Raw genomic sequence first — 15,513 nt, 5'->3', positions numbered from 1 at the left:
AAGGGGGTGGAAAAAGTTCCTTGATGGACCTAGAGGGTATTGCGCTGAAGTAAGTCAGTTAGAGAAAGAGAAATACCACATGATTTCACGTGCATGTGGAATATAAAGAACAAAATAAACAATAACAACAACAAAAACAAACTCATAGTTATAGAGAATATTTTGAGGCTACTAGACCGGAGGAGGTTGTGAGGGATGGTAAAGGGATTAAGAAATATATATGGATAGATACAAAATAGTCATGGAGATATAAAGTGTAGCATAAGGAAAATAGTAAATAATGTTGTAAAAATATGTAAGGGGCAAGAGAGGTACTAGATTTACAGGGGTGACCACTTTGTGAGTTATATAGATCTCTAATCACTATGCTGTACAACTGAAACTAATACATTATTGAATGCCAACTAAAATTGAAAAAAAAAAAACCTCATTGAATTGTACAACGTAAATACAAGCAACTGATTGTCTATTATATTTCAATAAACTTGGGGGGGGAACAGAAAAAAATTCATTCATTCAATATGTATTGAGTAGCTTGTATGTGCCAGCTTATGCTAAAACAAGATGAAACACACATGATCTCAGCTCTCAGTTTATTGGGAGGAAGCAGTTGTTACAAGTAAACAAATAAACTAATTATAACTTGTGTTAAATTCTACAGTGAAAAAAAAATTGGTGCTGAGTTGGAGATAATTAGGAAGAAGTCCCACTGAGATAGAGGAGCTCAGGGGAACTGCTCCGAGGAGTTGACCTGAGTTCTGGGGTAGGGAAGCAGCCCAGCATTTGAAGGTGGGAGGCATGGGAAAAGAACAGAGGACAGTATACTGAAATGCAGAGTTTTCATATCTTCTGGAAATGAAGAGAATACCGATGTTGATAGATCACAGTCATCCAATGGAAGAGAGAGGCTGGGGTAGGGCATTCAAGATCTTCGCAGCTGGAGTGAGGAGTTAGGGTTCTGAAGGCATTTTGCAAGTACCCTTAAATGCTTTTCTGAGCACTAACGGAAATATATGGGGAAAAAAATTTAATTTTCTTTTTTCCATAGCAGCAGTTCTTGAGTATGATGATCACAGGACCCCCTTACACTCTTGAAAATTATTGAAGACCTGAACATGCTTCTTATTAGGTAGACTATATCTACATTTACCATTTTAGAAATTAAAACTGAGAAATTTTTAAAACACAATATACAAACTATACTATATTCTATTAGCTGATAGAGAAATGATGTCATTATATGTCATGTGGCCTCTGGAATAATCAGCACTTTATGAGAGCAAAAGAATAAAAAGGAAAACAATGTCTTAGTGTTATTGTGAAAATAGGTTTGACATCACAGACTCTAGAAAGGGTCTCAGAGATGCCCTGGACCACACTTTAAGAATTACTATTCTATAGCAAAACTATTCCCCTAGCTTTCTATACCTCCCCCTACACTCTATTTGTCTTACTCTATTTGGGCTGCTATAACAAAAATATATACCATAAACTAGGTGGCTTGTAAACAACATAAATTTATTTCTCACAGTTCTGGAGGTTGGAAGTTCAATATTAAGGCACCAGCAGACACAATGTCTGGTGAGAACCTACTTCCTGTGCTGTGGTGACGGGCAGACAAGAACTTGTGGCCCCCATCATGTCTGCAGTACCATGTTGAATGTGAATATAAGGTCTAAAGATGAATATTTCTTATTCAACAAATGCAAGTCAACTACTTCTGGTGTTCAAGGGCTAAAACAACAATCTGATCCAAAGCTGAGGAAACACAGTGCTTTTTTGACTCTGATGTGACTGTTTCCTAAGGGGCTTTTAAGAGTAACTTTTTACTAGCAAGTTTTAATCTCTTGAACAGCTCTCAGAGCACCGAATGATGCTCCCAATGAGGTGAGACTCCACAACATTCCTTTTTGTAAGAGTCTGTGGCTCTTAGCCTCAGCATGGCTTCACTACCACAATTTGATCTCTGTCTCCTACACCATTGCCGAAGTTAACTTTCTAAAGATGCAAACATAGTAGTCTCCTGTTGAAAATCTTTCATAGATAGTGAAACATAGAGGTGAGGTATAGAACGATAGTCAAGAGTGTAAGTAAGCTTAACTGTGTGGACCCTGAGAAAGAAGATACCTACTAAGAAGAGCTCCTGGTGGCTAACTGAGCTCAAATTTAAAAAACAGAGCCTGGCAGCCATTTCTACATAGTGGCATCTCACACAAATAGCTGGAAAAAGTCTGCACTGAACTGACTGCCTGTACTCTATTACTGCCATCTGAGCCAGCCCTTATAAAGAAGCTCCTGGAATTGTATTTCAATCAATAGCACTAAGGCTTTCCCTGTCTATTTAGAGCTGTGCAGCTATATCCTCATCAGCATTTTTACTGACCAATCAGAGCAGCTCCATTTTAACCAATCGGACAGTGACTTTTGGATCAAACTGTGAGGGCTCAAAGTCCTCATTTGTATGAGGATGGACCAATCAGGGACCAAGTGTGGTGACTTCTGCCTATATAAGTCAATAACCCTCTGGCTCAGGGAGTATACTTTGTCTTTCTACTGAAGACTATATTTCCTTGGCTGGAGCTAAACCACCAAAGATGAAACGACAAAGGTCACACCAGAACAGAATGAGCAAGGCAGAGCAGAGCCATCTAGCTGGAGAGGGGCCTCACCCCAGGGCCTCCTCACAGCCATGCTGCTCCATAATTGAGCTGTAACACTATTAAGCTGTTCCATAGCTGGCCTGTATCACTACTGAGCTGCTTGCTTGCACTGAATAGTTTCCTTCTTTACCGTAAATTAGTACCTGAATTAGCACCAATGACCCATCAGTTGACAACCATAACAAAAAAAGTGTAAGCTTGAGCTTTTCATAGAGATGGCAGCCTGAATACATAGGTTTACGTTTGTATGTCCCTGAGCACTTCTAATGCAACAGTAAAACAACTGCTCAAAAACAAGTTAAGGGATTATTTTAAAGATAAAAACTCACAAAGACAGAAGGATAAGGGCAGTGATGTTAGTAACAAAACTTCGAGAGCTGCAAAAAGTTGGTGTATGTGCTGTAACTGCCATGATTTTGGCCCAACCTCCCTTTTCTGCTTTATTTTCTCCTTGGCAAGGAGCTGGAGTGGGGCGGGAGGGCAGGGAGGGGGTGCTGCAGGTTTCCAAGGAGCCCACTTGGATGAGCTGGCCTGAGGGGCTAAGAGGCATGGGTAGGGACATCCAGGATAAGCCCTATTATGTTTGACCACCTGGCACTAAAGCAGAAACACCATGTCACATGGTCAGCAGCTTCAGAATGAGGAGGAAATGTAGTGGTTAACAAAGAAAGTTAACCTAATTAGAATCAAGTTTGGTCAGGAAAAGGCAATAAATTCTACATGTGTTTGTGCTTGTGTTTATGTGTATATGGAGTGTTCCCTAGGATAAACATTGGGGGAAATTCTCCAGGATCCTAGGACTATTCCACCAAGAAAGAAGAGCATCTGGTAGTTTGCGGTATGAAGTCTTGCCCACTCCCTATCCAGTGGCCTGCGGAAGAGCTACTTACTGGAGCAATGTTATAGAGTCATGCTTCAGAACCAAGGAGAGACTGAGAAGCTGAAATCGGAAGCTAATTCTGATGTGGAAACTGTCAACTTTTGAGGTTTCAAGCTCCTCTAGAGCAAGTACTAGGTCTGATTCACACCTGTGCCCAAAGCCTTGCACAAGGCAGATGCTCGGTAATTGACTTTTAAATTGACTTCAACTCAGGAGTCACCACTGAGTTTCTGGGTGTTTATTGGTTACCAAAGAAGCAAAGACTCAGAAGGCAGGCGACAGAGACCTTAAAATTAAGGTCAGTCTTCTTGTACCATGAGAGCTCCATGCATAGCCACACTTAATTAGCTCCCCGAGTTGATCATGGCCACCAAGAACAGCCTCCTGTGTGTAATGACTGGCCAAAGGGTGGCCTGTGTCCTGAAAACTTGCCAGAGCATAATCAAGATGTCATGTTAGATTTCAGGCCACAGTGAATGACCGCAGCATAGGACTGGTGTCCACCAAGTTTTCTACAGGGTTCAAGGTTGCCAGAAAAATATGAATTGTACAGGTCATACTTATATTTAAAACTTATTTTCTGTTTATCTGAAATTCAAATTTAACTGGGCGGGGGGGTGGGTGGTATCCTGTATTTTTATTTGCTAAATTTGGCAACTCTTAATAGATCTGTGTCCCTACCCACAGTAATTCTCTCACCCTAAGATAGGGCTCAGGAAGCCCAAATGAAACATAGCCAATCCAGGCTCTGACAATGAAAAAAGACTGGTTGGGAAGTGACTCTAAAGAAAGCAAATGGCAATTTACATGTGCCTTGAGAGTGGAAATCACAGGTGTTAGGTTTTTATGGGTATTAATATCAAAAGAGAGTAATTATTCTGAGTTAATCTACGTTGTACTTTACATTATAGCACTTTCACTCATATGATCTTATGTATCACAGCAACCCTGCAAGATGGGTGCTATACCTCATTTTCCAGATTTAAAAAAAAAAAGACTCAGAAAAGTTAAAGGTCTTGTTCAATGTCACATAACTTGAAAGTGTCTGAGCCTTCAAATGTAGATTTCCTGACTGTTAATTCTCTGCTCAGTGTTCTTATCATTCCCACAGGCAAAAACAATCATGCTTACATCCCAAAGACAAGTTTTCCGAAGTAAAGGAACCCCTTAAAAAGCTGATATTATACAATAAAGGACTGTTAGAGTCAGATGACCAGGAGGGAAGGAGAATGAGTCAGATGTTTGAATTATACCAGGCTTGAGTCAAGAATAGAGAAGTGATTATTTAGAAAGGAAAAGGGGGATGGACTGGGATAGACAGAGTGGCTCGAAGGCCACATGATAAATGCCAACTTTATATACAAAGTAATAGACAGGGTACTAAGCACTTTTAATAATTTACATCACTTAATCTGTACAATAGCCCTTGAGATAGATCATCACCATTTCACAAATAAAGAACTTGAGTTTCAAGAAATTCGAGAAATCTACCACACATCACAGAATCAGAAGTAAAAGGATCCAAGTACTTTTCTGACTCTAAACTCTGGGTCATTATAATTCTGTATCCCAAGAAAAAGGGGGCGGTGATTTGAGGGTGCAGTGAGGGAATTATGGAAAGGTCAAGAGGAATTTCTCAGAGGTGCTTGATAGGGGAAAGAGTGGAATTGTTCAGGAGGTCGTAGAGGTCACATCCAACAGGGAACTGACTTGGGGTCATGATTTCAAACTTAATGTTAAATGCAGCAGAGAACCTTAGGAGGTTTTAAACCAGGGAGATACAGGATCCACTTTATGTCTTTTATGAAGATGACTCTGGCTACCATGTGGAGAATAAACTGTTGAGTGGCAAATATGGGAGCAGGCAATGGCTAGGAGGCAATTAATTAGGTTGAACCATATGAAATTGTCATATCGTCAGCTCAAGATGATATAAAGCAGTCCTAGAGAGAAATGGTGGCTTGGACCTTTGCAATAGCAGTGGTAGTGGTGAGAAGTCGTCCAAAACATTTTGGAAGTAAAGCTGACAGAATTTATTGATAAATCTGGGGAGTGACAGAAAAGGGAAAACAAGAATGACTCCTTGTTTGGCTTAGTGGAGAAATATGATGTGGTTACCAAGCAGGTTACTTGGTTGCATCACGCTGGAGCTGAGGAAAAGGTCATAAATTTGGGAGCCATTTAAAACTATTTCATTGGGAGAAAGTAAGTTTGGAAATGAAGAAAAAAAGACTGTTCTTCAAAAATGTTCCTGTGAAAATGACCATAGAAGTGGAAATGGAGATGAATGGGAAGTCAAAGAATTTTTTCCTTCTGTTCATGCATTTATTTTTTAATGCAAAGGATAATAGGTAATACTGTACTACTTAGAAATAGAAGAATAGCTTTTGCCAACTGTGTGACAAACCTTTCCCCTGCTTGCTCATCCACTTGACAACAGGCATCAGGACCTCTTGTATGAGTCAGGGAAGGATAGGTTAGGTTATGTTGCTAAAACAGACAAAACGAAATCTCAGTAACTTAATGAAATAAAGATTTACTTTTAGTTGTGCAAAGTCCAACGCAAGTGCTACACTTCTGAGTAGTTCTTCAAACAATCACTCAAGAATCTGGGATTTTTCCATCATGTGGCTCTTCTATCACATAATCCTTCACTTCTGGACAAGCAGATTGAAATGAGAGTGTAGAAGGTCAGGCAGAATGCTTTAAGGTCAAACTGGAAGTTATATGCATCATTTCCACATTTATTTCATCGGCCACACTTCACCCAGATGCAAGACTAGGACATGGAGTTTAAATGTGTGCCCATGAAGGAGAGCCAGATATTACTGGACCTGCTACAAGCTGTAAACACACAATTCTTGGTTTTCTTACAGGCCCATGATTAATGGAAGCCACTGTCCACCAGCTCGGTGCAATAAAGTTTGTCCACTAGTTACTAATAAGCCATTTTCTACTGGCTATTGATAGAAAAGCTGTCCCCAGAGCCTTTCGCTTGCAGTGATAAGGCAATGTGCTCTTGTTTGACTCTTGTGGAGTCCCTCATGAGCAGAGTACAGGAGAAAGAGTTCAGATCTGGTTAACTGGAGTCAAGCCCTTGCCCAAAGACATCCTTATATGTCTAGCAACAGTACTTGCCTAAATAGCCTATTGAATGGCTTTATTAATTTCTACTTAATGTTGGAATTTATTTAAAGTGAATGGGATTGATGATGAGAACAATATGATGGAGGTTGGGAGGTGACAGAAGGGATACTTCTCAAATGAGCAATTAGCTTTTCTACCTCTGCCTGGCTGGTGGCAGAAGAGCTCTATGCGCGAAGGGCTGGTTTGCAGGCCTCTGTCTCTGGAAGCCAGGCCTGGTGATCTAATGCATCCAGGCAGCTTCTTCATCTTGCTGCAATAACACAAACCTGTCAAGGAGTTTGGGACTTCAGTCCCTGCCACCAGTTGTCAGCTGGTTTAACATTAGCCAGACAGAAGCCTCTAAGTCATGAGCATTCTGAGTTCGTTTCCAGAGAAGGATGAAGTAGAGAACTGCATCGTCTCATTTGTCATGCTTCCTTAAAACAATCATTTAAGTGTCTCTACCTTTAAATAAATAATTCCCCAACTGGCTTGAAAAGAGGAATCATAGCTCCTTTTCTCACACTAAAAACTGAAATAGGGCTCCTACAAGTGATATCACGGTAGGCAGAAAGCAAATACAACTGGAAAACCCTGGTATAAAACTGAGAAAACAAGTTCTTTTGCTTCCTCACACATGTAAGGGTAGCCCTCCTAGCCCAGAGGACTGAACTGAGAATCTAGGAGATTGATCATAGAGTTAAGGCAAATTCTGTACTTTTTTCGGTACTTTTTCAGGCCTCTGCCTGGGCCTCCAGGCATTTCCTGTCCTAGGGTGGCCCCCTCATCCTCTTCCCTCCGTGTCCCTTCTCTTAGGCTCCTGCTTTTCCCACATCTCTTGCCTGGGGTCAGTGTGCCTTTAGATCCTATAACTCGTGCTCTCCTGTGGCCTTCCTGTCTATGTCCCTCCCCATAGGCGATGGGACTAAAGCCAAGGAGACATACCCATCCTAAGCCCCCATCCTTCCTTTTACTTTCTTTTTTTTCCCCACCTCTACTTTTAGACAGTGCTCTGGATATTCCAGAATTTCCTGCTTGATGGCTCCAGACCACTTATAGGGGCTGCTCAGTACCTTTCCTTGGTTCAATCTTTTTCTTCTTTTTCTTTTTCTATGATAACATTGTATTTAAATTTAAATTTATTTTAATTTAGTTTAGTTTCAGGTATACAGTACTATGCTTAGACATTTATATAACTTATGAAGCTATCTCAATCTTTTAAAGGTGAACTGTGCTGCCCCACTAAGACCAAGGGAAAGCCAAGGGCAGCTGCTTGTGGGATGGAGCCAGAAATGACAAGAGAAAGAAGGCAGGCCTTAGCCCTTCACCAACTATCCCTGAGCCATCACATTACAGAGCAGAGCACCAAGGGCTCCGAGAATTTGAAATTCAAACCTGCCTAGCTGGGTCCTGATGAGGGTATATTCATCACAATAAAAGGATAAAATATATTTTGTTTAAGTTTTAAATACTGAGTTATATAATATGTGGGCCTGCATTTGTTTTCTTGTCTAGGCTCCATAAATGTTAGTAGTAGGCCTTTCCCCCTCCTGCCTCCCTTTCAACCTTGCTCATTTTTCAACATATTGTACATGTTCAAGTGCACCTCCCCTCCTTAAACTCTAATATTTGCTTCTACCCCATTATTCCAAATGGAAGGAGCTCTCAGAACTCCTTGCAGCCATTGATTCTTTTTCTGTTCCCAAAATTCTCCCAAAGCCCATGACACTGGACCCTCCATGTCTCTTTCCCTTGCTTCTCCAGCTTCTGAAGATGAACCAAAGCCTTCTTCTCCCCCATGATCCCACCCATGCCTATCACAACTCAGGAGCTCTGGCATCCATTTTTCCCAGACCCTATTCTTAGCTGACTGCCAAGCTTTCCCACAAAGGGCCCACTGCTGGCTCAAACCTCTCTCAGGTGTGTCCCCTCTTGGTTAACAATGCTACCCTCTTCCTTCACTACAGCCCTTGTCTTCTGGGATACTCCCTGCCAGCCCCCCATCCCCAGGCTTGATGTCCAGCCACTGTGTCTCCTCAGTGTCCTTCCCACAGGCTGGCATTTGGGTGAAATGAATGAGGCTGGACTGGGCTTGTGGAGGGTAGGATTTTTTCACATTAATTTTTAAAAATGGTTTGAAAATGTAATTTCTCTTGGATACCAAGTTTTGGGAGTTCTCTTGGATTTTATGCCTGAGATGAGTGCCTCCATCACTTCACCCTAGTTACTCCCTGCTTTTTCAAGCATCCCTTCCTTTCTGTTTCCCCTGCGACAACCCTCAGGCACCAGCCTCCATTCCCTGCTCTGATCTATTCTGCAGCTGGACCCAGCATTTTCTTCCTTGAGTTTAGGCTGAGTTGTGCCCATTTCTTCCTTAAAATTCTTCAAAGCCTTCCTGCCTCCCATAGAGTACAAACCCCACTGTGCTCACTGGGCTCTATGTTCTGGGCTTTGCTAACCTTTCTGGCTTCATTCCCAGACAAATCCCTCCGTTATATGTTGGTCTACTCGGTATTCCCTAGAGAGGTCTATTTCCTACCTCATTGCCCCTATGCTGCTCTTCCTCTCCTGGAGCCTTTTCTCTCCCTTCCTTTTAATATGAAGTCTGGTTGAGGCTTCAAGGATCAGTTTCCACAACCCACCTTAGAGTATCAAAGGAGAATCTGTCACTCCTCAGTGTTTTGACTGCTTCAACCTCGAACTAATGCATTCTGACTTCCATTTTTCATATCTGTCACCTTGCTCCTACCAGCCTCCCTGGAGGTGGCTGTGAACACCTTGATTGCAGAGTTTATGTCTCGTTCCCCACCCCCAGTGCGAGACAACAGCACTGCCAAGTTACTCCTTGGTGCCAGGTAAAGTCTATACTTTGATAAATATTTTGGTTCTCTCTTTTATGGCCTCTATAATGGCTCTTTCTCCACAGCAGTGTGGATCTTTACCTCTGCCTGATGGTTGCCCCAGTGATGCCTCAGTCATGACCTGAAAATGGAATCCTGCTCTTGACTGGCTTCCAATCTCCTAGGACTGTATACTCTAAACACCTACAGCTAAGGGCTACAAAAGTCACTTGCCCATGGTCATTCACGGCAAAGTTATTCCACAGGACATCACAACACCCTCTATTTAACATCCTCTCTCACCCTCTGAGATCCTCTGCATGAAGCTGGGATGGGGAGGGGCCATTAGAACCCGATCCCTGGTACACGCAGATGCCATGAGTTGGGCCAGCAGAGGTCAGCTTGGGCCAGCACCGATCCTGATCCAACCCTGTGCAGACAAGGGAAGGGAAGGGCCTTCATAATGCTCACAATCAAGATTTCACTAGAGATTTGTTTGAAGATATATCTCAATTTCTACTACGTCTGAAAATCAAGATGGATTCATTTGCTTTTTAATGAGGTAACAGCCAACATCCCTCACCCTCTCCGTGATTCAAATCACCACCTTCCAAACCTGTTGCCATCTCCTACCACCTCAGGGTAAGCAGCTCTCTCCAACCCTGAAGAGCTGAGTAGAAGAGGTAGTAGTATTCAATTGCTAATTTCCTTATTGATACAGACACCCATAAATCTATAGGTGGTATAGGTTTTTATATAGTTATTTTTCAAAGTCTATTTTCTATGTCTTGACACCTGAAGGTAAGAAGTCCAATACTTAATAATGCCTCTCATGTGCCAGAAACTGTACCAGTTCTTTTACACATGCTACTTACTTATCATTTAACCTTCCTAAAAACCCCAAATGGTAGGTGTATTTTCTTAGGGCTTCCATAACTAATCACCAAACTGAGTGCGTTAAAACAACAGGAATTTATTCTCTCACAGTTCTAGATGCTAGAGTTCTGAAATCAAGATGTCAGCTAGGTTGGTTTCTTCTGGAGGCTCTGAGAGAGAATCTGCTGCAGGCTTCTCACTTCTACTGGTTACCAGCAATCCTTGATGTTCCTTGGATTATAGATGCATCAGCCCAATCTCTGCCTCTTTTACATGGCATTCTCTCTGATTTCTGTGTTTATGTCTCTGTACAAATTTCCCTCTTCTTATAAGAACAGGATCCACCCTAATCCAGTATGATCTCATCTTAAATCTATTTCCAAATAAGGTCACACAAATATGATAACCTGGAGTTAGAACTTCAACATATCTTTTTGGAGGACACAATTCAACCCATAATGGCAGGTATTGTTCTCATCCTCACAGTAAATTGAGATTCAGAGAATAGCTTATAGAAAGATAATAAGTGGCATAACTCAGTTTCTCAGTTTTTAATTTGTCTAGACCTAATTACCACCACTTACTGGGCCCCTACTAGTACCAAGCCCTCTGATGGGTGCTTCATTTTTATCTTTAATCCTCGTATAAAATGCATATAGTTGCTGTCCCCCATTTTACAAGCAGAGGCTCAGATAATTTAAGTAGCTTGCCCAGAGTCACTCAGGTAGGAAGTGGCAGATCTGAGAATTCAATAACTCTCACCTAAGTCAACACACCAGAAAGTCCTCTGGTTTTACTCCCTACCTGCAGCTGAGGATCACAACTGTAAAGGACATGTTACTAGAATTTTCCAAGTGAACTGTGCAAAGGCAGAAAATTGATCACTGGGATCACAGCACTGCAGCTTGATGTCTTATGGTGGGCGATGATGAGGACCATCAAGGAAGATGTACAGAAAAACTACGCAAGGAGTAAAGCCCGTTAAAGAGCAATATATGTCACAACTACTTCCCTACAGGGTACTCCATATGGGTTGAGGTCACTTCTCTGTTCTGACATGCACCTTACTGAGAAGGAACCTTTACTACCACAAGGGGGGCAGGAAGAACCAAGTCTCAGTCAAACCTGTATAGTGGTTATTTATTGCTCCATTCTTCCTCAAAATAAAAAATCAAAAGCATCATTTCCTGGCAGCTGCTATGCACTCTTTCTCAACATCAAAGATGTCTCACACACATACTGGCCAGTGCTTACAAACACAGAATCTGAACACAGAGACCTTTAAGCAATGCATAAGTCACAGTAAGTTCAAGTCAACGCAAGACAATATGAGAGAGCACTTAGCCCAATGCCGCTAACTTATTTTGGAGCAGCACTTACAAATTAAAGTTGTTTTTGCTCATATTATCTCAAAAAAAAAATACCACAAAAGTAGAGGGTAGGAACATGGACTTTGGGGGCAGACAGACTCAAATGTCAATCCCAGCTCTACCAGGCACTTCTTGTGGGAACCTAGGTGAGTTATTTCTTGTCTCTAAGTCTAGATTTCCCATCCTGTAAAATAGAGATATTGACATGAATCTTGTAGAGCTGAATAATGAATATCAACATACCACTCTGATCCTTGATTCCTAACAGGGAATATAAACTATGGTTAAGAATAAAACATTATTTTAATTTGATCTTATTTCTCTTATCCCAGGTGACTAAATTCTGTTTAAAAGAGACATGGCTTAAATAATAAATGGGAGCACAGCTCTGGAAGAGGCATCAGGTTGGAAAAAACATGTGACAGGATGAAAAAACACCAGACTGATAGGAGACACTCTTTTTTTTCATGTGCTCAATATTATCTAACTGAGTAATACACACTCTCTCACACACACACACACACACACACACGAGACTATATGGGATTAGGAGACTACTTGTACCACTTTATTACCTGCCTGTGCTGTTTAAGAAGTTCATTCAGCACAGGTTTTGTTAGGGCATGTGAATCCTGGGGGATATGACACCCATACTCCAGACTGAATACATGCTAGGAAGGGGCCCTTTCTCAAGCAGGAGAAAGTATGTGACAGGTAGAAGAAAAAAATAGTCTTATGTTTGAAGAGAGCATCTAGGGAATATTAGGAAAAAGCAATTCGTAAAGGTTTAATGATTCACTTAATCTTGCTAATTGACGTCTATAATTTTAATGTTATTACTAAAGTCACATTGTTATTAACAATATTTTTCCCACAACTTATTTAAGTCTTCAGATACTTTATGTTCAATTTTATATTTATGAGACAAAATCCTAAAGGGCAGGATTTTTCTACTCACCCAAGCATCTGCTGACTTAGTGTGTGGAAGAGATGACAAATACAGATTTGATTTGTGCCATCTGAAGGAGTGCCATCTAGAGGCAATTGCTTCAAACGGCATCTCCACACACTGCTATGCAACTCAAACTCTCGTTGAAATATATGTAACTGCAGAAGTAATGTGTACTCTCTATACAAACCCTAGAATAACTAAAATCTATAAGACTGATATAATTACAAAATGGCATTTAAGTGGAAAATGAAGCCTGAGCAAAGAGATTTGGGGTTATACTTTTGTTCAATGAAAATATCAATCTGTTTCACAAAACAAGCTTTTTAGGAAGATGAACTGAGCAATTCATTTTGTCAGTTAAAATTCATAAAAAAAATAGACTCCAACATTAGTTAAATACAACTATTCAAATACAAGTATCAAAAAAAAAAAACTTAAAAAAACAGTAGCAGCAAAAATATTGAACATTTATAAACAAAATCACCAGTAAAACCACTATGCTTAATAACAAAGAATCTGCATACTTTAAAAATATTAAATATATAAGAGAATATTGTCCATTTTTCTTAACATACAATACTTGATAACTAAAACAATGTTGTCAATAATAGACACGAATAGGTGTTATCATAAGGCCCGTCGAATAGCCTTTTTCACAGCACTCAGGGGCATCATGTTGCTGCAGAGGGCAAACCTTCCAAAAGTCTCCTCCTAGCTGTGATCCTTGCACACCGGGGGCATTCGGAGGCCCGGAAACACTGCTTGTGAAAGCAAGCTCTGCAAGCTGCAAGCAAGGGTGAGATATCAGCAAAGGGCTATCTTATTTCCTCACATACAGACACTCATCCCCATCCTGGCGAGAGAGGAGGTCTGAGTCCAGAAACCAAAATTGTCCAAAAAGAAATCAGACAGTTTGAAACTCAGAGGGATTATGTAGTTTTCAGGAGGTCATGAACATGAGGTTCAGAGAGTCTGATGAATGGATGCTTCCGTGCCCCCCAGACTTGCCCAGGCCATTCTCCCAGCTGCTGAGAGTACTGGTAGCCCATGACTCAGGAAGCTGTGTCCCTTCTCTGGAATTGGCCCTAATTGGAGAGAGCTGCTCCTCAAGGTCATATCCCCTTGCTAGCACCAGTCTGTGTCAGGTGACTGGTCAATGTGGAGTTTAAAGACTCGGCTGGCTCCTTGTCCCCAATTTGGGACAATGCTGAAGGCCATTCCTGCTTCAGAACTCCCCATGAGATGTGCTGGGCCTTCACTGAAACTGAGGCAGGATAGTTAGCCTAGGGAAGTTCTCTCTTCCCTCTAGAATGTGGCTCTGGAGTTTTTCCTCAATCCCTTACTAAGCCCTCTCCCTATTTTGATTCCAAGAGTGAGACCCCTGCATGAGAAACAAGTCAAGGCCAGGAGACAAGATAGATAGCCTTGGGCTGCCTCCTCCCCTCCAGGTGGCATGGAAACAGGCCAAGACCTGGAGGCAAGTTGGATATCCTTGGGACAATCCTCCATCTATAATAAAACAAAAGCTCATGATTTAGACAGCTCCGGGCAGACTCTCTGAGCTGCCCTGACTTTTCTAAGTGTGTACTGGCGCTTTAATAAAACTCGCACTTTCCTGCTTGCTGTTTGTCATGACCTTGAATTCCTTCTCGCGGCATAAGACAAGAACTTAGTCACTGGAGCTCCGGGGTCAGGGTCCCTCTTTGGACTCCCACCATGTCGAGCTCTCTGGCATCACAGACACACCACAGTTCAACTTCTTCCTTTGCCAGATCCTGCTGCCTTCACACCCTCATGGGTGTTGAGCCTGATATCACGGCTCAGAGAACTTTCTGCATGGAAACTCCTGTCTCACAGCTTCTCTGCTGGGGAACCTATCCTATAACACTGCCTAATGAGTTAGGGGAAACAACCCTTGAGTAATCTAAGAAGAGGGCCTGCTCACATCAAGGGCGAAGGCAGAATTCATTACCAGACCTCTCCCATGAAACAATATAGAGAGTCCCCCTGCCTCTGCTTTTTGAAGAGTAGTCTTAGGTCCTCTAGAGAGCACAGGTTTTCCTCAGGTACTAATACAGAAGAACCAGGGTCTGCAAACCTCTGTAAACAGCTAGATAGTAAATGTTTTAGGCCTTGAGGACCATATGGTCTCCATAACAATTACTCAACTCTGCCATTGTAGTGTAAAAGAAGCCAGAGACAATTTCAGCCTTGGAGTGGCCACAGTGGATTACAAAACTGGGCTGGCTGTAGCTTGCCCTGGTGTAGAAGAATTGGGGAACAGGAAAGACAGTGACCACCACCTCTCTCCAAATCCTGTACCAGGAGACATCATCCCTTATCCTTGCCCACCCAAATACTCCTCCCTGTGCACCTAAAACTTTATTAGTTCCAATCTCACATGTAAGCACACATCACTGTCATTATAATTTAAAGAAATGTTATTAAGTTGTTATTAAGCTTAAGTTAATGTTGTGCTTTGGTTATTGAACTTATGTTAACTTTACACTTAGGTTATTAAGCAATTAAGTTTACATTATTAATTTATTAAGATACCTGGACATCTTCTACATGTTGTGGTTTGAAATGGGAAGATGACGGCTGTACTCCGGCAAAATTCACAAATGAAGCCCTTTCCTTGACACAGCTATTAAGAGAAAGAGTCAAAAAGTTAAAATCCTCATTGGTACTGTTTATTTTGATGGGAAATCTGAGTCACCACTTTTAAAGAATTTTATAAGCATCAATATTTAAATATCTATGATCCCAGGCTCTAGAAGGAACAGAATGTTATATTCTGTTCCAATGA

The 15,513-nt window shown here is 41.5% G+C and overlaps 1 protein-coding gene across 9 annotated transcripts in view; it reads right to left on the bottom strand.

Moving 5' to 3' along the window:
* Nucleotides 1-10,926: 10,926 nt before the first annotated feature.
* The window catches only part of RUBCNL (rubicon like autophagy enhancer), a 39,793-nt gene continuing 35,206 nt past the window's right edge, over nucleotides 10,927-15,513 (bottom strand). For 8 of the 9 annotated variants that reach the window (XM_039839460.1, XM_039839458.1, XM_039839459.1 and 5 more), the window contains 2 exons: nucleotides 15,261-15,351; nucleotides 10,928-13,488 (listed from right to left, as the gene is read on the bottom strand). In XM_039839460.1, the coding sequence (XP_039695394.1) occupies nucleotides 13,376-13,488; nucleotides 15,261-15,351 (204 nt within the window). In that variant the 3' untranslated portion in view covers nucleotides 10,928-13,375. Of the gene's footprint in view, nucleotides 13,489-15,260; nucleotides 15,352-15,513 lie in introns of all 9 variants that reach the window. The other variant, XM_039839462.1, reaches the window with a different exon arrangement.

Source organism: Pteropus medius, unplaced genomic scaffold (genome assembly GCF_902729225.1).
Source record: "Pteropus medius unplaced genomic scaffold, Ma_sr-lr_union100, whole genome shotgun sequence".
In the NCBI taxonomy this organism is placed as follows: Eukaryota; Metazoa; Chordata; class Mammalia; order Chiroptera; family Pteropodidae; genus Pteropus; species Pteropus medius.
Note: the sequence above shows the minus strand (reverse complement) of the source record. Positions and strands in the feature narration are given on the sequence as shown.